The sequence below is a fragment of the Phyllosticta capitalensis genome (assembly GCF_038381095.1).
Source record: "Phyllosticta capitalensis strain CBS 128856 chromosome Unknown BKA78scaffold_3, whole genome shotgun sequence".
Lineage (NCBI taxonomy): Eukaryota > Fungi > Ascomycota > Dothideomycetes > Botryosphaeriales > Phyllostictaceae > Phyllosticta > Phyllosticta capitalensis.
The window spans coordinates 2,102,032-2,119,991 of NW_027117441.1; the positions used below are offsets into that span (position 1 = coordinate 2,102,032).

At 52.9% G+C, this 17,960-nt stretch overlaps 9 protein-coding genes across 9 annotated transcripts; 4 read left to right on the forward strand and 5 right to left on the reverse strand.

Moving 5' to 3' along the window:
- Positions 1–438: 438 nt before the first annotated feature.
- BKA78DRAFT_293878 (heterokaryon incompatibility protein-domain-containing protein) lies at positions 439–2,190 on the reverse strand (the record flags this gene model as incomplete). Its single annotated transcript, XM_066886266.1, has 1 exon — positions 439–2,190. The coding sequence occupies one exon, from the start codon at positions 2,188–2,190 to the stop codon at positions 439–441; it is 1,752 nt and encodes a 583-aa protein (XP_066746790.1).
- Positions 2,191–4,084: 1,894 nt separating this feature from the next.
- BKA78DRAFT_248475 (DUF1445 domain-containing protein) lies at positions 4,085–5,019 on the forward strand (the record flags this gene model as incomplete). The annotated part of the gene is made up of 2 exons (XM_066884398.1): positions 4,085–4,398; positions 4,458–5,019. The coding sequence occupies 2 exons, from the start codon at positions 4,085–4,087 to the stop codon at positions 5,017–5,019; spliced, it is 876 nt and encodes a 291-aa protein (XP_066746791.1).
- A 270-nt stretch (positions 5,020–5,289) lies between these two features.
- BKA78DRAFT_330609 (high-affinity nicotinic acid transporter-like protein) lies at positions 5,290–7,002 on the reverse strand (the record flags this gene model as incomplete). Its single annotated transcript, XM_066889792.1, has 6 exons — positions 5,290–5,455; positions 5,509–5,624; positions 5,675–5,824; positions 5,878–6,064; positions 6,125–6,792; positions 6,841–7,002. 6 exons carry the CDS (start codon positions 7,000–7,002, stop codon positions 5,290–5,292), a joined length of 1,449 nt encoding a protein of 482 aa, XP_066746792.1.
- Positions 7,003–7,399: 397 nt separating this feature from the next.
- On the forward strand, positions 7,400–10,708 carry BKA78DRAFT_342165 (fungal-specific transcription factor domain-containing protein). The gene is made up of 11 exons (XM_066890373.1): positions 7,400–7,721; positions 7,781–7,912; positions 7,967–8,007; positions 8,057–8,203; positions 8,252–8,463; positions 8,514–8,665; positions 8,720–8,891; positions 8,943–9,067; positions 9,114–9,271; positions 9,326–9,697; positions 9,765–10,708. The coding sequence occupies exons 1-11, from the start codon at positions 7,642–7,644 to the stop codon at positions 10,529–10,531; spliced, it is 2,358 nt and encodes a 785-aa protein (XP_066746793.1). The 5' UTR covers positions 7,400–7,641; the 3' UTR covers positions 10,532–10,708.
- A 1-nt stretch (position 10,709) lies between these two features.
- BKA78DRAFT_378299 (uncharacterized protein) lies at positions 10,710–12,430 on the reverse strand (the record flags this gene model as incomplete). Its single annotated transcript, XM_066892905.1, has 2 exons — positions 10,710–10,988; positions 11,052–12,430. The coding sequence occupies one exon, from the start codon at positions 12,428–12,430 to the stop codon at positions 11,123–11,125; it is 1,308 nt and encodes a 435-aa protein (XP_066746794.1). The 3' UTR covers positions 10,710–10,988; positions 11,052–11,122.
- A 345-nt stretch (positions 12,431–12,775) lies between these two features.
- On the reverse strand, positions 12,776–14,621 carry BKA78DRAFT_335874 (major facilitator superfamily domain-containing protein; the record flags this gene model as incomplete). Its single annotated transcript, XM_066890226.1, has 5 exons — positions 12,776–13,035; positions 13,085–13,741; positions 13,792–13,888; positions 13,935–14,332; positions 14,418–14,621. 5 exons carry the CDS (start codon positions 14,619–14,621, stop codon positions 12,835–12,837), a joined length of 1,557 nt encoding a protein of 518 aa, XP_066746795.1. The 3' UTR covers positions 12,776–12,834.
- Positions 14,622–14,765: 144 nt separating this feature from the next.
- Positions 14,766–16,402, forward strand: BKA78DRAFT_309585 (uncharacterized protein). The gene has a single exon (XM_066888039.1). It carries the CDS (start codon positions 15,379–15,381, stop codon positions 15,658–15,660), a length of 282 nt encoding a protein of 93 aa, XP_066746796.1. The 5' UTR covers positions 14,766–15,378; the 3' UTR covers positions 15,661–16,402.
- Positions 16,403–16,540: 138 nt separating this feature from the next.
- On the forward strand, positions 16,541–16,991 carry BKA78DRAFT_330610 (FK506-binding protein 2 precursor; the record flags this gene model as incomplete). The annotated part of the gene is made up of 2 exons (XM_066889793.1): positions 16,541–16,700; positions 16,753–16,991. The coding sequence occupies 2 exons, from the start codon at positions 16,541–16,543 to the stop codon at positions 16,989–16,991; spliced, it is 399 nt and encodes a 132-aa protein (XP_066746797.1).
- Positions 16,992–17,225: 234 nt separating this feature from the next.
- BKA78DRAFT_351203 (uncharacterized protein) lies at positions 17,226–17,614 on the reverse strand (the record flags this gene model as incomplete). The annotated part of the gene is made up of 2 exons (XM_066891124.1): positions 17,226–17,472; positions 17,532–17,614. 2 exons carry the CDS (start codon positions 17,612–17,614, stop codon positions 17,226–17,228), a joined length of 330 nt encoding a protein of 109 aa, XP_066746798.1.
- Between the last annotated feature and the right edge of the window lie 346 nt (positions 17,615–17,960).

Sequence of the window (17,960 nt, forward strand, 5' to 3'; positions counted from 1 at the left end):
CAAAGAAACGAATCAAAAATGTCGTACAAGCTGTCATGCTGCATTCAACTGCGACTTCCCCGGGGTTAATGCAGGAAACGGTCGTGTCGCGCGGAAGGAAGAATGCCTCACGGTGATTAGAGGTGTGTCGAGAAGATGCTGACGTGGGGAGTCACAGGGGCAAGAAGTCGTGGGTACGCGAAGATCACCCCGCCACCGACCCCGCTAACGGTATTTGGACATTGCCTTCCGATCGTGGAAAGCACAACTCTCCCCACAGTGTAGAATACTCCCCAGATTCAGCGCTCGTAGGCTCCAATGCTCCCTGTAATCCAGCGCATGTGTGCTTGAATGCTCCCTTGGATCCAAAACACGCATGCTCGAACGCTTCCTGATATCCTGTGCGCGCACTCTTGATTGCGAACTCAAAGACTCTAGGCTCCTGCGAGAGACTTTGCATCATTCAATCTCCAACTCTTGACGCTCTACCTCTGGGAGCATTTCGATTAGAATATCTTCGCACGCGCCCACTCGAAAATAACGGCCATTCGCACTATTTCTGCATAGTACGAGGCATCCCATGTGCTCTCCATCCACTGAGACCCATGTTTGCAACAAAAAGACTTTTTTGACAATCTTCCCGCCTAAGACCTGTTCTTCGACACGAGGTTGAATATTTGTGACATCCTGGCTGAATTCGAAGGTGCATCGGATACCAGACACGCGCAAAAATTTGGTCTCCTGGAAATCCCATTGATCCACAGAGTTGTGTGAAGGAAAATCTGACCAACCGTCCCACACGCGGCCTTCGACGGTGATGTGTCCGCCAAGAACTCGACCAAAACGGTCCCCTTCTGCAAAGCTCAGATGTTCTTTTGTCACGGCGATTGCAGATCTCTTTTTGATATTGGGAAAGGTTTTGAGACAACTGAGAGTCGTCTCTCTCGGCACCGAGGCCCACGACCAACTTGGCGCAAGATAGGAATCCCCACGCCAGAAGAGCTTGGGTTCGACTTTCTCGTCGTAATAATCCTTTGCGGTCCACATTAGATCAATGTGAAGATGACTCCTTCGCAGACCGCAGATGTACTCATGCTCCGGTGTGTGTGGGAGTTTCTGGTGCGACAAAAATTGCTTTGCGACAGCCGCTATTGCTGGCAATTTGTCCTCGGCGTAAGTGATCTGGAGAGCAACATACCCCGCCAGAAGGTTTAGCCACGAAGATTCAGCTGTTTCGCCAGCCGTGTTGCTCAAGGAGTCTCCGTAGCTCCGTTTGTACGTATCCAAGGTTGTCTTGTCTTTTTCTTGAAACCACCTCCCGCCAAAGCATTCGAAGATCAGCTGCTTCTCACTGAATAATAGCAGTCGCGGTGATACAAGTCGCTCTTGGTAGATCCAGGCCCGGCGTAGTAGTTGGAAGGAGTCGCCAAGCTCCTGAACGATATTTTTCTTTTCGAAGAGATCGACGAGGGTTCCTTGAGAACAAAAGTCGTAACAGGCATAGACAGGGTACCTTTGGCCTCGGAATTTCATATCCAGAAGATGAAGTTTGCTGGCTTTGATATGTCGCTCACTGAATAGTCCTCCATTGCAGTCGGATGAAAAGGTTGAAGCTAGCGTGACGTACGCATTGGAGTAGTACTGGAACATTTTGGTGGATTCGCGTCCCCAGTCTCCGTCGGCTCCCTGAATGATACACATGGAGTCTATCCATATGAAGTCAAGGTCCAGTCTTCTTGCATACAGCATGGCGTCCCGGAAGGTTGGAGGAATTCGTGCCCAGGGAATCCCCTCTATCGCGTATTTGTCGATGTTTTTAGTCGTCGTGAGACAGGGAGGTGTCAAGTTTCCCCAGCAATGGCTCAAAGCAGCATACCGAGTATCTTTGGGGAGGCTTGCAGTATCTCGAATAAGCCGCACGCCGGTTGTCTGTGCATCCTTTGGAATATATATCAGCCTGGTGGGAAGCTCTGTCTCCTTCGATTGAAAGACATGGCAGTCGTGAGTGTTGACACACTCCTCAATGTGGCGCTTGGCCCAAGCCAGAGTCTCCTCTGACTTGGTATCGGTCGACTTGTGGCCTCCATTGGGATATACAAGTGCCCCTGGGGGAACTTGATTAGTTGGAGAGTGACAGGAGATGTAGATGCCGACTGCAGGACTCCGGCGCCAAGGTCGACCAATGTCGATTGCAGTCCATTTACACCACATGCTCTCGTGTCCTTCAACGTCGAACTTGCGTGACAAAGCGAGAAAAATGGCGCAACAGAGATTTCCATCAGATGCGGACTTCTGAAGGGAAGACTTCGGAAAGGAACGTGGAAGACCCCGGGTTGAAGTCCTGGAATTCGTGAACCGTCGAAGTGGAGGATCTGGTCCCAAAGACCATTCCAATGGCAAGTGGAACAGCACTGCTTCGGATCTCTAGCCTGATCTGCCCGCCAGTCGTCTGGAAGTTCGAAAGTATCCAACTCTGGGATGTCGGCTCTTGCGGAAAGTCTTTCAAGCAGAGCTTTAGAAGTGGCATCGCGATCAGCACCCATGATGGCGTGGCCTGCGTCGTTGGAGAAGAGGGAGGGTCGTCGAGGCTTTCCGGCGAGCGAAAAGCTTGGGGTTATCTGAACTCACATCAGATTCAGCAGGCGAGGTAGGCATAAGACAGAGGAAGCGAAAATACAGCATCCACTTATTGTGGGGCAAGACCCAGTTAATGTGACTTGTCAATGTTGGTGCAGGCACAGTGGGTGACAAAAGAAATTGCCAATCCAAGAATCTCTGTCACCACTCACCAAGTCAGCACGCGTAGAGACGAGGAGGCTCCAAGCGCTTGATGCCTCCAACATAGAGAGAATTTTTCTCTTAGTAAATAGCCACAAGGAGCATCCAAGCGCTTGTGTGTAAGTGTGCGACGACTTGAAGCAAAGCCTTGGTTGAATTTCTTTCGTCACCTACTGTGCAGGAGGCCATCAAAGCACCCCCGGTGTTTCTCGTAAACTTCTGTGAAATCGCGTCATTTGCCATGGCATTAAGCCGGGCGCGAAAATTGATATCATCGTCATATGGTGTGCAAATAACAAGTCGAGGCTGTCATCCACGCCATTCTACGCAAATTCACAACCCCCCTGCTTGAGCCCCTGAGCAGTTAAAGTTGAGTCACAGACAAGAATGTCAGAGCATTGAAGTGCGTATGTTGAACAAAGCTAAGATGGAGAAAGAGGACGGCCTGGGGGGTGTAGACGTCAAGGATCTCCCCTGTGGATCCAAGCTAACCCAATTTGGTCAGAGCGCGGCGCGGAGAACAACAACACTGCTGCATCTTCAACGCCTTCCTCTTCATCCAATGCACGAAAGGAATGGTCACGCTATTTACAATGTTCCCTTAGCTTCAACAGGGACTGATTCGATTCTCGCAGTCTTCGTTTAACGAAGCAAATCAGAGGACCGCTTTTAAGATTCGCCTGATTTGACGACGCGCACAGCGCGTTCCTACCATTCCGACAAGCTTCTCTGCAGCTGCCAGGGGACTAACCTCTTTGGAATTCTGGTGAGTTCGAATTGGTCACGTACAGTTGAATGGGCAATCTTCTCAGCGTGGGGCATCTCGAGACTTCCACAGCGCTCATTGTTTGCAGTCGCGGTTTCCTCTTCCGGAAGAACCGATCATGATGAAGATTGCAAGAGTTGTCTGGCAATTGAAGCATCCGCACCACACCGAAACGCAGCTGGAAAGATCACCACTGTCAGTTTCTAGGCTTTGTAGGTAGATGCATCAGCATCAGCAGCAGCAGGTGTGTACATGTAGTCCTCGAGCCGAACCCGCGTTGCCTCGTCTCGGCTCAGCTATCCGACAGCGCTATCAGATCGTATCTGACAGCCGACACGGGACTATCCATGGCGAGCATCAACCCCACATCTCAGCCATGGCAGACCTGCATGCTCCAAGAGTCAAAAGATAAAAAGCAAAAAGGATAGGATTGAATAAATATCTCAACGGTGATCCCACCGCGCGACCATCTGCCCGTGTTGCTCCTCGATTCGTGATATCCTACCAACGAGGTACTCAAACGCTACGTACGCAACGACAGCGAGCCAATCGACTACGCCTATGGGCTCGATTGTTCCCCCCGCGCTCCCAGACGGCCTCGCCGCCCGCCATGCCGCTCGCGACAACACGATCCTTAGCACCTCCGGCGTCGCGCCTGGCTACCTGCAAGCCAACCTGATCGTGCTGCCTTCGCGCTACGCCTCCGATTTCCGCCTCCTGTGCAAGCGCAACCCCGTCCCATGTCCTCTCCTCGCCGAGTCGGCGGATGTGGGCAGTTTCGACAAGTTGAAGAGTTGGGTAAGCGGAGTGGCGGGGGAGAATGTGGCAAAGGGGATTGATATTCGGAAGGATGCGCCGCGGTTCATGGTGTACAGGTAGGTGGAGTGGTACCGTGAGAGGGAAGCGAATGGCTGACAGTTGACGGCGAATGCAGGGACAGCAAGCTCGTCAAGAGCAAGTGCGAGGACATTGTCGAAGAATGGAGCGACGACCACGTCGCTTTCCTCATCGGCTGCTCCTACAGTTTCGAGACGGCACTCGAGCAAGCTGGACTGCCGCCGCGCCACATGGTCCTTGGCCGCGTCGTCCCCATGTACCGAACGAATATTCGACTGTGCCCGGCGGGCGCGTTTACGGGCGGGACATACGTGGTGTCGATGCGGCCGTACAAGAAGGCGGATATCGAGACGGTGAGGGATGTGACGAGGCCGTACGTTACGACGCATGGCGAGCCGGTTGCCTGGGGCTGGGATGCCGTCAAGGCGTTGGGGATTGAGACTATCAACAATGTGGACTGGGGCGAGCCGCCTGTAACGGCGGATGGTGAGCCACTGACGGAGGGAGACGAGGAAAATGTGCCTGTCTTCTTTGGTTGTGGAGTCACTCCTCAGGAGGCTGTCATGAGGGCGGACCTGTCTGGCACCATTATGGGACACGCTCCTGGCCACATGATTGTGCTGGATATCAAAGACGATGATGTGATCCAAAAGTCGTGATGATTGAGGGTATATAAGTCATGAACAAGTTCCAATCGCTCGAATCCTTGACGCCGCGGTAATAAAGTCTAAGTCGTGTAGAAGAAAACGGACGACCAGTCGGGGCAAGCCAATCTCCCGTCGTATGAGATCGGCAGTTGGACTGTGAAGAATTAGCAAAGCCTGCCAACTTCTGGCCTCCTATCCGTCTTACCTCGCGTCTGGGGCGACCGATTGTTGCACAAAGAGCCATCCTTCCGATCCCCGGCCCGATGTGGCGCCTGTGGCCATTTACATGTGGTACTCAAAGTCGATAGCCCGATCACCAGTCTTGACCTTGCGCGTGTCCTCCTTTTCGCCGCGAGCAATGGCTTGCTTCTCGTCGTTGCATTTCTTGATGTAGAGCCACTTCGCAAGGATAAGGCACTGGCTGACACAAATGGCGCCAAGAGAGAAGCTGTCATCATGTCAGTAATCCGAAAAGAGAAACGTAGCCAGTGAGAGTCTTACGCGTTGCCCAACTTGTAAGGGGCGGTCCGGTAAATCTGACCAGCAACTACGCCTGCTGTGTTTCCTATAGTCTGCTGGAATCCAATGGCGGTAGCACGCCTATAATGCGGAGCAACCTGAAACTGTCAGTCGCTTGCTTTTCTTTCGCTATTCTCGCTCCACTTACATTGACATTGAGCCAGGTTAAGTTCAGGCCGGGTCCGTTGTACACAGCGATTGCCGTGAGGAAGCAACCAAAGAACTTGACACCGTTTGAGACATTCGTAAGGAGGAGGACGTATCCAATGATACCGAACATGTTGGCGAAAGCCACAAACTAAAAGGTACGTCAGGAATCAATTCAGGCACGGGTATCAGGGTGTCACGTACCGGACCACGGATTTTGAGCCGATCAGAAATGAACGCCAGTGTAACAAAGGCAATACCTCCAACAGCGTAGACCGGGATGCAAAGATATTGCGATTGAAGGGTGTTGTATCCCATTCCCTTGATAATCGAAGGGAGGAAAGTGCTGAAGCCGTAGAGGAGGATGTCCTGGCAAAATTGAATGGCACCGCTGCATCATGTCAGCATGAAATAGAAAAAGGGGTTGGTTCAGAGAGCATTAAAAACGCACCTCACGTAGACTTTGGGGTCCACCAATGCGATCTTGACTTCCTCCCACGAAAATTCCTCGCTGCCCATGTATGCCTGGCGCTGAATGGCCCTGATTTGCATCATTTCCTTCTCTTCGGCATTCAGAAAGTAGGCGTTGGAAGGATCGTTGGGCAGTCCGAACCAGATCAGAACAGCGATGACGATGCTGAAAAGACCCTCGATGATGTAGACCCATTTCCAACCAGCAAGCCCAGAAACTCCATCCATGTGGAGAATTCCATACGCGAGCAGGCTTCCGAAAGCACCAGCAATGGCAGTGCAAACAAACAGGTAAGCCACGCGCTTGGCTTGTTCCTCTCGTCGATAAACCATGGTCAGGTAAAGATTGAGACCTGGAAAGAGGCCACCCTCGCAAGCTCCCAGGACAAGTCGAGTAGCGTAGAGTCCTCCGATGTTCGAGATGAAACCAGAGAATATGGTCACGAGCGACCACACAACACAAAGACTGGTCATGAGAATCCGAGGAGTGAGCTTCTTCAGGAGTACGGCCCATGGGGTTTCAAACGCAACGTAGGTAGCGTAGAATATCGAAACAGCCGTGGAAAACTCTTCTGAGGAGGCGCCAATGTCCTCTGGCATGCCTGCCGTCTTGACGTTGCCAATGTTTGAGCGGTCCAGAAAGCAACTCTATGCGCTGGTCAGCCTTGTGTCGGGCATTCTGAGCAGCTGCCTTACCAGGTACACCAACATTATGATTGGTGTAAATGCCAGGTCGAGCTTCGCCAAAAGCTTAGTCTCCTTGACTGGATCCAAGTGGAGCACCGCTTCTCCTGACTCTGCATCACTGGTTCCATCGTGATGAGGTTGTTTGGCGTCCATCTTGACTGATTCCGACATGGTATGGTTTTCGGACGTGTCCATGTTGTCGTAGGTACGTTGGAAGCATCAATGGTATGGTGTTTTGCAGGTGATTTTATCTGCATGATCCCATACTATACCAGGATAGGTCGCTGGCCTATCGCGGGGCTTGGCCTGGGTTCAGATTGCTGATCGGATTGCAAACCCGTGGAGAAGCGAGAGATAAGCCGCCGTTGTTCTTTCGCATCATTCCACCGACAGACGCTCGGGAAGTCTTCAGATACATGGCAGAGACGGACATGATGCCGATTCCAAGATCAGCAGATGGAAACCTGGCGCAAGGGATGGCAAAGAGCAGTGTTTGACAAGTCTGACGTCGAGAGGCGTCGTGAGGGGTCGGGGAGGTGAAAGATGGTGGCCGGCCGGCGACGATGGGGCGCGTCCGTGCCGCATGGATGCAGCAAGCGAGGACCCGAACAACGCTCAGCGCTGACTGTGACTCCACCTCAATTGGTACTCCCAACATCAAAGTCTCAGCCTTGCTGCTGAATCACCCAGATCGGATGCCACATCCAGCAGCTGCCGTGGTGCAACTCGACTCTGCTCTTCCATGTAGCCAGAGTCCACGTTGCCCCCCGCCAGCGGACCCACCTGCACCCCAGAGTAACCTCGTCGATCATGTCTTCGGCGAAGCAACCTTCTTCGCGCACTCGCAGGCCCTCAAAAGTCCATGATCCGTACAGGCGGACTTCCCTGGCGTAAGGCTATTCTCCCGCGTGTCTGGCTCACGGTGAGCATGCCTGACAAAATCTAAAAGTTGCGAAGTCTGTCGAAAACGAAAAACCAAATGCACGGGCGAACAGCCTTGCTGCAGGTATTGCAAGCTGCATAACCTGGAGAGTAAATGTCATTATCTTGAGCAAGAGCAAAAGATTGCTGTCTCAAAATCGTAAGTCCCCGTCGGCCAAATCCCATATTTCCAGATACTGAGAGAACGACACAGCTACTTTCTGCAGCTCAAGGCTCGGCTAGCGGCATATGAATGCGAGTTTGACAAACCAATATATGATGTTGTAGACTGACAGTGAGACAGCTGGTGCTGTTCCATCAGGTACCCCGCTGGCGGAGCCATCGCCGACAGCCATTGATGTCCCCGAACATGGAGAATCCGACGCCTTCGAAGACAACCCCCTGACCGAAGGACTCACGCACTTGACAATCACTCCATCTGGCCAACGACGTAAGTCTTTCAGTTTGCTCTCGTCATCCTGTAATCTGACATCAAAAGACTACTTGGGTCATTCGTCAGCAACGAGCTGGGCCCTTCGACTCCGCAATTTTGTGGAAAATGATACACATCTGGACCAAGATCTGAAGATCGAGGTCCAATATCCCACATATAATCCAGCTGCATGGCCAAAGCGGCGACCTTCACTGACGGACCAAATGAGGCTACCGCCATATGACTTTTGTCGTCATCTATACCATGCCCAATATCAGGTTTCTATCACCGCCTTGCCGATTCGGAATATCTCCTAACTGACCTGTAGTACATAGGCACGATCTTTTCTTTTGTTCCCCCTCGGATCTTTGAAGAAAGGCTGAGAAGGGCCCATGATGACGCACTAGATCTTTCGGATCGTGAATCTTGTCTGGAGTACTGCCAGGTCTTGTTGATTCTTGCATATGGCCAGCTTTATAGGTATGAACTAGTTCTTTGGGTGCACGTGAATCGCAGCTGACCGGTGTATGACAGCGTCAATCAATGGAACAGTCCAAATGGACCGCCGGGTTTCGACTTCTTCATGCAGGCTTTGGAGTTTCTGCCAGACATCCACGAAGAGGGATCAGTGCTTTTCGTTGAAGTACTCTCTCTTGTAGGATATTTCATGCAAAATCTCCATCGGCGCGACGCTGCATTTCTCTATGTCAGTAAAAGCAACACATTTCATAAGCAGAGAAGTTAATGTATGCATCAGATCGGTTTGGCCTTGAGAATGGCCATATCCCTTGGACTCCACCAAGAAATGGTTGATCCAGATCTCGACGAAGCGACTAGAGAGCATAGACGACGCCTCTGGTGGTCCGTCTATTCGATGGACAGGTATGCTCGTTTCAAATGGTAACATGGCCGGACTAACAAATAGAAGGATTCTATGCGCCAAGTCTGGAAATCCAATCACCATCCTGGATGAAGACATTGGCGTGTTACCCGCATCAAGACTCCCAGACGAGCCCGAGATCTGTCCTGCTATCGTACTGTCGCATTACACTCAGCTTTCTCGAATCACCGGCCGAATCATGAATGGTAAAATGATCCAGTCCACAGGATTCAGGAGAAAATGGCGCCTAACACATCCAGACATCTACCGCAAGACCGGCCAAAGCGTCAAAACCGGACACAGCCTCGTCGCCTCGGTCAGCAGCATCATGAACGACCTTAACAGCTGGCGGCGCGACCTCCCGCCGACCCTCCAATTCGACCGCTCTCGCCTCGACAACGGCATCCCGCGTGAGACGGTTTCCGTTTTCCTACATTTCTACCAATGCGTCAACATGACGGCGCGACCACTCCTCTTCCGAATCGTCCAGCGACGCCTGGCATCTGGGACGAAAGAGACGGATTGGAAGACTGGCCTGAGCCCTATGACGATTCAAGTAATCAAGGCCTGCATCGGTGCTGCTAGAGATAGCACAGCAATCATGCAAGCAGCGGCACGGCAAAATCAAGTCGGTAAGTGCTGGCCCCCTGAAGCATTCCCATTGTCCTGTCCACACCTAGACTAACAGATCACACAAAGCAAACTTTGGCTGGATGGACAGCGAGCACCTCTTCAGCGCAGCCATCGTGCTCGTCATGATCAACCTGGCCTTTCCGCACAACCCGCGCGACGTGCAAGCCATGGATACGGCGCTCGAGGTGCTGCGCGGCATGGCCGAGAAGGGGAATAGCTACATCCGCGCGCGCCATGAACTGTTGACGAAGTTGCGGAGTATGGGAGCAAGCCGCCCTTCATCTTCTGATGACGTTCTGGAGGATGCCACCACTTCTGCTGCTGCTATGGAGTCTTCGTCTCCGCCCTTCAATGCCAGCAACAGAGCTACAGGCTCAGCTCATCGCCCCTCCGCTCAAGCGCCGACGTCCTCTCCCCCGGCCGCCGCACCGCCACCGTACTCCTTTGCCTCGCCCATTCCCATGGCAGCGCCACCGCGCAAGCAAAGCCAGCACGAAATATCCGGCTTCCCGCCCTCGTTCCCCAACTTCCCGTCCTTCGCATCGTCATCATTCAACGCCAGCGCCAATGGAACGAGCGCGGGTGCCGGAACGGCGTCGGGAGCCGCCGACGTCGGGTTGTGGGAGGATAGCTACGGGACGTTTGACGCGGGGATGAATGGCGTAGACTGGGACAATTTTCTGATGAGCGGTGTCGAGGGCGCGGGGATGGGCGGTTGGCCGGTTGATGATGGGGAACAGCAGGAACAGCGCCAGCAGCGCCAGGCAAGAGATGATGAAGGGTGGGCTGGCGTTTTCGAGAGGGATGAAGATGCGTGGTTAGGCGGTGGGTAGGTTCGAGCTCGAGTCCTGAGGAGCATTCAACAGTCTCGACATGAGGATACATGGAGCAGTCGTCTTTGTGTACACCACGACTTTTGACATCAGGCCTCGGTTGCGCATCTTGTATATCGCAAGACTTTACTCGAGAATGCATTCAATCTCCAGTCACCCGTGTGAATCATCACGAATACACCACATGCGTTCTGTTGGCAGAGGCACATTTCATGCAAGCCCTAGAAACCCCATCTCGGCTCTATCATTGCTGTTTTGAGCTACTTTTCATCCATCCAAAGCAACCGCTTCAACCCCTTGGTCCATCAGCCCTCGACCCGAGAGCTCAGTCTCATATCAATCTTGTCATGTGTTGTTCAGATAATCATGCTGGGTATCGAAAGCAAGAATGGCGGCACTCGAAGAACAAGTGGCAGGCTTTTTGGAAAGCAAGCACTGTTCTCATTAGGACTCTGGTCTTGTGAAGCAAGGTTAGCTTTATGGTTCGTTCAGCGATCTTCAGGGTTGGGACTGCACTCACAACTTTGGTATTTGCCATCTTCGGAGGACGTTGAAAATGGGGTATAGGATGGACGGCCCAACACAATCTAGTCATTCGCGCATCCCCAGCCTCTTCATCCTCACAAAGTCCTCCATCTTCTCTTGGGTCAAGTAGAGATTCTTGCAATCAACAATCTTCATCTCGCCCTCGAGGGCAGTCTGGGTCAACGGCCTGGCCACCATCTGAGCAAACTCGCACAGGTTGCGGACTTGCTGCACGGTCAGATCCTTGCCGTCCTCGCGCATGGCTACGACGCTGCCGACGACGCCGTAGTGCGCCTGCCAGTGTGGCGGCGGCCAGCCCCAGTTGTCGCTCGACGTGTTCATGAGCTCCGTGAGCAGGAGCGTCGCCTCGGGGTTGAAGAAGTCGGCCTCGCGCTCGCCGTGCTCGCGCATGACGCGGCGCAGGCAGATCGGCATGCCGACGAGCTGCGAGATGTGCGAGCTGTAGTAGGCTTGGGACGAAGCAACATTGGAAGCATCGTACATGGTCAGGTCGGAAAGAGGCAGCTCGGCTTGTGCGAACTTGACGGAGCCGCCGAGCACGTCGCCCATACAGGCGATTCGCACGCACTTGGCCATCTTCTTGTCGTCCTGGGGTGTGAGTGGCGGGCTTGCTTCCTTCGGATCTTCCTTGACCTGGGCGTCCTGCTCGTCGGGAGTGTCAGGGCCAAGATTCAACGTGCGGAAATCGGGGAGGTCAAAGTGCGACTCGAAACGAGTCGAATCGAGAAGATGGCTCTGAAGTCTGTACTCTGGGTCGCCAAATGTGACCAGGAAGTCAGTAATGTCGAGATAGTCTTCCGCCTCGACGTCTGCGCACTCCAGCTCTTGCGGTGTGAAGCCAGTGAACTTGGAGACGATGATAGCGCCACTGAAATCGTGAAAGTTGCGGAGATCCGTCGCCTCTCGAATGCAGTAGTTGACCTTATCGGTGTCGCTGATGCAGAAATTGACGACCAGGGTATGCTTCAAGTCACGCTCACGACGGACATTGCGCTGAAAGCCGAGACCGGTGACGGCGTCAACGGTACAGGCGAGGAAATCGGCAATCGGGCGCGCGGTAGGCGTGCGAGTCTTTCCTTCGTTGTCAGGGTCCTGGAGGCGCTGCACTTCGAGCCAGACGAGGCGCGGCTTGTCTTCATCTGCTTTGAACACAATGGCGCGCTTGAATTCGCCATCTTCTGGACGCTCGGGCTGGGTGTTGAGTTGCGGGCAGATCTTCTGATGGCTCCTCCAGTCGCTACGCTGACACTCCTTGCTGCAATAGGCGACGCAGTGGCAAGCGACGCAGAGGCGTCCTTCTGGATTGTGGCAGATCAAACAAGGATCTGGTTTTCCTGTTGGTGGAGATGCCATGGTGCAGGGTTCAGTGGGTGAGAAACGCTTGGGACGTAGGTGTTGAGTCTGGGTTTGATATGTCGGTGGCGAATGCTTCTAGAAGTGACGAAGATAGATGCGTGGTGTCGTCAAAGTGGAGAGGGAAGGCGCGCAGAGGCAGTCGTCGGTAGACTTTGTAGAGGAAGGCGGTTGCCTTAGATAGAAACTCAGGCCACTTGCGTGAAGAGTCCACGCCTGCCTGTGTTGGTCGTCAACCCGGAGGATACCAAATCTTGGATGGTTGCTCAAGACGCATCCATTTTCTTGTCTCACGAAGCTTGTGGGTCGCTCAAGAAACATTTTTGCTCGGCAAAACAATTCGGTGGACGGGTTTGAAATTCAATTGTTCAATGCTTGATACGTACGAAGCTCGTTTAATCACCTCAATCACCTCTGCCGGCTCCTACCCCACGGGCCTCATTCTTTGCCGCTCTACTCTTCCGCCACCTTGCGCCACTGATCTGGAGCGCCAAAATGGGAAGAAGGCCTGCGGCAAAGACGATGCCGGCCATGACACCTCCGCTAGCGCTCATGCCTATACTGGCAATCATGTCTGGAAACCAGAATGGGCCAATGAAACCCCACTAGACACTGTCAGCACCTTGACCATTGGTTTGGACTGGAAACACTTACCGTGCTTCGAACCAAATTGACAAACACTCCGATGCTCGAAGAAGCTTCTGGATGACAGTCGACTGCGTAGGTGACCAGAACCGTCGTGACGATCTGGTTTCCAACGGCTGAAATGGCGATGCCAACGATGGGCGTGACATTCCAGTGCAGGTGCTTCGCATTCTCGGTCTGAACTCCGAAGACAATGAGACCGACAATGACCAAGAGGAAACCAAAGTAGCTCAACCACAGGCGATACTCAGGTGCCGGTCTGATTTGGCCACTCTTCTTAGTCCTTCTGTTGATCCAAAAGTCGCTCAGAGGACCACCCATTTGCTCGCCAATGAGGGAGCCGATGATCAGACCCAAGAACTGAAGACCAATCTGCTGAGGGTTGAAGGCGAACTTTTCGATAAAGATTTGAGGAATTTCAACGGTGAGGAAGACGCTGGCGAAGCCAAAGACGATTGTGTACGCAAAGGTGGGAATCATGACAGAGGTATACTTGGCGAGGCTTGCTGGCTGAATGAACTCATACCAGTGGAGTGGCTTCGGGTCAAGACGTTGGAAGTTGAGGTACTCTCGCTTGAAGGTACTGCCGGTGTGCTCGATGCCTTGACGGATGTAACGTGTCTCGGGGCCGAAGAAGAAGTATCCAACAAACTGTACACCGTTGACCTAGGTCGATTAGTGACGACGCTACTGGACTGGGACATGATCCGACTTACAATCGTGTATATCCAATAGATCCAACGGTATCCTACATGATACGCCACAAAACCCATGATGAAGGGTCCGGTTGGAGGGCCAAGAGTGACCATAAGCCTTCGCATGTCAGTGGCGCACTTGGTAAAAGCTTGGTTTGACGTACGCCCAGATGCCCATATACCGACCCCGGTCTTTTTTGAAGAACGTTTCTACCACGACGCCACTGCCAATGGCGATTGCGGGGCTGATGAAGAAGGCGACCAAGCAACGACAGGCTGCCATAGATGCGTAACTGTGGCTTACAGCACACCCAATGTTGCAGACGGCAGAGAGCAATGTGGACAGGAGCCAAACAGGCCGCCTCCCGTATCTGTAGGATATCGGTTTCCAGAAAAGGGGCGCGTAACCAAGCACAGCGATTTGCATCGAAGTCAGATAAGACGCTCTTTGCAAGGTGCAGCCGAGATCTTCTGCTATGGATTCAAAAGCTGGAATGATACCGGCGGCAGTGAAGGTCGTCATCATGGCGTGGAAGGCGACGAGGAAGAGGTTGGCATTTTTCTGCCGGGCAAGTAAGCGCTCAATTCTTGAAGATACAATAAAAAGTACATTTCCAAAGGCTGATAAAGAAAAGAGGCAGTCATACCTTCCAGTCAGGCCAGTTGTAAGGATCCGCTGGATCGGACGAGGGCAAAGGATCCAGAGTCAGTGTGCCATGTCGTTGGAGAAGATATTGACGGTGTTCGTTTGGTAGATGAGAAGCCTCCGGGTCGCCAAGATAGGTGGACTGCAAATGCAGCGGCTCTGCATTTTCGACGTCTTTTTCCGACCCGTTCTTAGGGGACTCCATTGTCTCTTGTCGATAGGCGACGGCCTTCTCGTCTTCTGCGGTTGCAGACATGGCTGCTTTTCAGGAGACGAAGAAAATTTGTACAACGAATCCAAATTATGAAGAAAGAATAAAATGCAAGCAAGGTGACGAGAAGGTGGGAACTGGGTATGCAAGAGCACTCAAGCGTCAAGATAACTATTCCGCAATTCGGACCTAGAAGTAGTCGAGGGACTGACTGTGCATCACTTCTCCACAATAATTGTGGCTTACCCCCGCATTCCCCAGACGCCTTCACTCTTCCAAGTACGCGACTTGCCGCATCATCAACAAAAACGTCTTGTCTGTATGGCTGGCACTTCCCACTCTTGGCACATCACTGCCTTTTCCAGATACATGTCCGCAGCTGTGGCTGCAGCGGGGGAGCCGCCTGGGCTCTATTGACATAACATGCCGTGAAACGTAACCGGTGGCCTCTACGTAGCCGCTTAGACGTAGCTACCCCGAGTCCGATGAGGAGGAAAGATATCCGAATAGTTCGACCGAACCCCGAGCTCTTGATTGCCTAACGCAGCCTTTATGCAGGACAGCACCGAAGTCTTCAAGTCATTTCCTGCTCTTCTCCTAGTTGCAGTGGAGCAAGTGATGTGCAGCATATCATCCTGCAATGTGACAACAAATATATAAGCCGGTTTCGCAGAGCAGCGGCGTTTGCTCTGAATTTAGAGAGATGAAACAGGAAAGAAAAAACAACTTGAGGCAACTTTAGGATCTCGGGATGAGATACCCCCGCACTTGGCAAGTGAGCTTGACTCTGTTAGCGTTGTCACAATGCCTTTCGGCCAGACCCACACCCTGGCCCGCACGGGCATATCCGCTGTGCACTTCCAGGGAAGAGACAGTCTCGACAAGGCTCGGCTGGAGCCATTTGATTGAGGATGACACTCTCAACAAGGCACGCAATAGGCAGGTCGAGGGTGCTGATTGGGCGTACGCAGTCTTCTCGTATCTCAGGCCAAGTGCTCCGTTTAAGGGGCGTTCGGTGATAGCCTTGTCTTGACTCGAAGCTGCCAGGTTCGGTGTTAAACCAACCCTGAGTCTCGGTGTTGTAGAATCAGCAACACATGAGAATACGTCAGGGTTTGAGAAACATCAAACTTGTGCTGACTTCGGCGAGATCCATTGCAGGAAATACCGCAGTGGAACTTGGAGGATCAGTAGCCCTTTTTGACGACGTTCGCTTTCCGAGATAGCATCATGTCTGAATTCTCAGCGGCCAGCCGCAAGCGGAGAGGGAGGAGGCCGTAAGTTGCGAGATAGGACCGATTTTAGGAGTTGTCAAAGGTAAACGAAGTCGCTGTCTGAATTCAACGTTTCATGTCGGCCAGTTTCAAGATGAATCCAAACAATCCAGGCTTTGGGGAAAAGATGACGCCATGTGAGCAGTCTTGAGGATCGCGATCTTCCACCTCATAAGGGCGAGAATCTTTTGATGTGGACACACCAATCGACAGGAGACACCGATTGACTGAAGTTGACGGCTCGGGTCCAATTGCAAGTCGTCCCCATTGTCTGCTCTCCTCGAGATAGCTTTCGTGGCCACTTGTCTTGCTTCATCCGCTGTCGGTGATTGCGGTGCTAGGAGTGAGGTTATGGATCCAAGGCGACGCGTCCCAGCGGCATCGGGTCTCTCTTGTGTAGCAGTGGTGAACGAGTGTCGAAATGTGCAGCGGAGATGGCTCGTGTCTTGGAGGACAATAAAGAGCGAGTGGGGAAAACTCGTTGCTGAGGATGATCATATCTGATGGTGGCAGGGAGGGGAGCTCCAGCCAGGCACGCCAGAAACGCGGTCCCTCGGTCTGCCAACGTGTCCAAGCTCCAACACCCAGCATCACCGCGACAAGCTCCGAAACCTCCCTCCGACAATCGAAACCTACATCATGCGCTTCATCACCCTGATCGCCGCTTTCCTCCCGCTTGTCTTGGCCTTGGACAAGCCTCTTCACATCGAGGTCACCCACGGCGTCGAGTGCAAGCGCAAGACTGTCGCTGGAGACAACGTTGACGTCCACTATCGCGGCACATTGGAGGATGGCACTGGTATGGACTCGCATCAATTGGTTCCTTTCACAAGCTAACGGTGGAATCGCAGAGTTCGATGCCTCCTACAACCGCGGTCAGCCCCTCAGTTTCCCGGTCGGCAGCGGCCGTGTAATCAAAGGATGGGATCAGGGTCTTCTTGACATGTGTCCTGGCGAGAAGAGGAAGTTGACAATCCAGCCGGAGTGGGCTTATGGCAGCAAGGGCATTGGTCCAATCCCGGGCAACAGCGTCCTCATCTTTGAGACTGAACTGGTGGGCATCAAGGGCGTTCCCAAGGACGAGCTCTGAGCACAAAAGCACAGAAGCACATGGAAAACCACGGATTGTTATAGAGCTCTGATGTACGAGGAGCTGTCAGCATGCTGCAGCCGTAGCAACGGCACAGGGAACGAAATGAGTCCCAATTCAGCTAGCTGCTTCCATTTGTTGCAGTCAATTATTGACCATAAGAAACAATCCTACCGCCTGCCGAGCAATGTTGTCCCCTTATTTTGACCCATAATGTATGCGACGTCGCATCAATCAATCACCATGCGTAGCAGATTCCTCCAATGCGACGACAGCATTGTCCAGTTCTCTGATCCTCTGTCCCACTCTCTGACGGACCTCATCCGCCACCGAACTGTCTGTGCCTTTGACGACCGACTCGTACTTTTCCTTCAGCTTATCCAGAGCATCCCTGGCTGCCGCACGATCGTCAGCAGCATAAACGGTGTTTCCCTCGGTCTCTTCGGCGGCTATCTCGAATTCATCGCGAGCAGTAGAGTACCTGCACATTTATTAGTAACGCAAGCTCTCACAAGCACCTTGAAGTCCCAGAGATCTCACAGCTCTTGAATGTCGTCGACCACTTCGTCAGCGGTCCTCTTGCTGCTGAAGCTCTGTATCTGGGCTCTACGCCGAGCAATCATGGGTTGATGCAGCGGGCGGAAACCAAACGCTGCTACATGTGCCCGGGGTGTTTGAAGTTTCGAGCTTGTGCGGTACCGGCGGGCCGTTGGCGCGACAGCGGAACGCGCTGTTCTCAGTAAGGTTCGTGGCAGATTGCGTGCAATCATTGTCGGTTCTGGTCCTCAGGTGCCGTATAAAGGTAGGATCGAGATCGGAAATGGTGTTGAAAAGTACAAGGTCAGAGTTTGGGTAGCAGTTTCCATGGATTGGACGTGTTCGATGACGACGGTAAGGGTACGACACGAGTCATGACACATGATTCATGCAGGCCCCACCACTCGTCCCCCGTCTGAGCCTACACCAACC

Excerpts from the sequence above, each read along its gene's own strand:
- BKA78DRAFT_309585 (XM_066888039.1), top strand. The coding sequence starts at position 15,379 with ATGAGATACCCCCGCACTTGGCAAGTGAGCTTGACTCTGTTAGCGTTG.
- BKA78DRAFT_342165 (XM_066890373.1), top strand. The coding sequence starts at position 7,642 with ATGTCTTCGGCGAAGCAACCTTCTTCGCGCACTCGCAGGCCCTCAAAA. Across the intron at positions 8,204-8,251 it reads CACTCCATCTGGCCAACGAC|ACTACTTGGGTCATTCGTCA; the intron begins GTAAGTCTTTCA and ends TGACATCAAAAG. Across the intron at positions 9,272-9,325 it reads CACCGGCCGAATCATGAATG|ACATCTACCGCAAGACCGGC; the intron begins GTAAAATGATCC and ends TAACACATCCAG.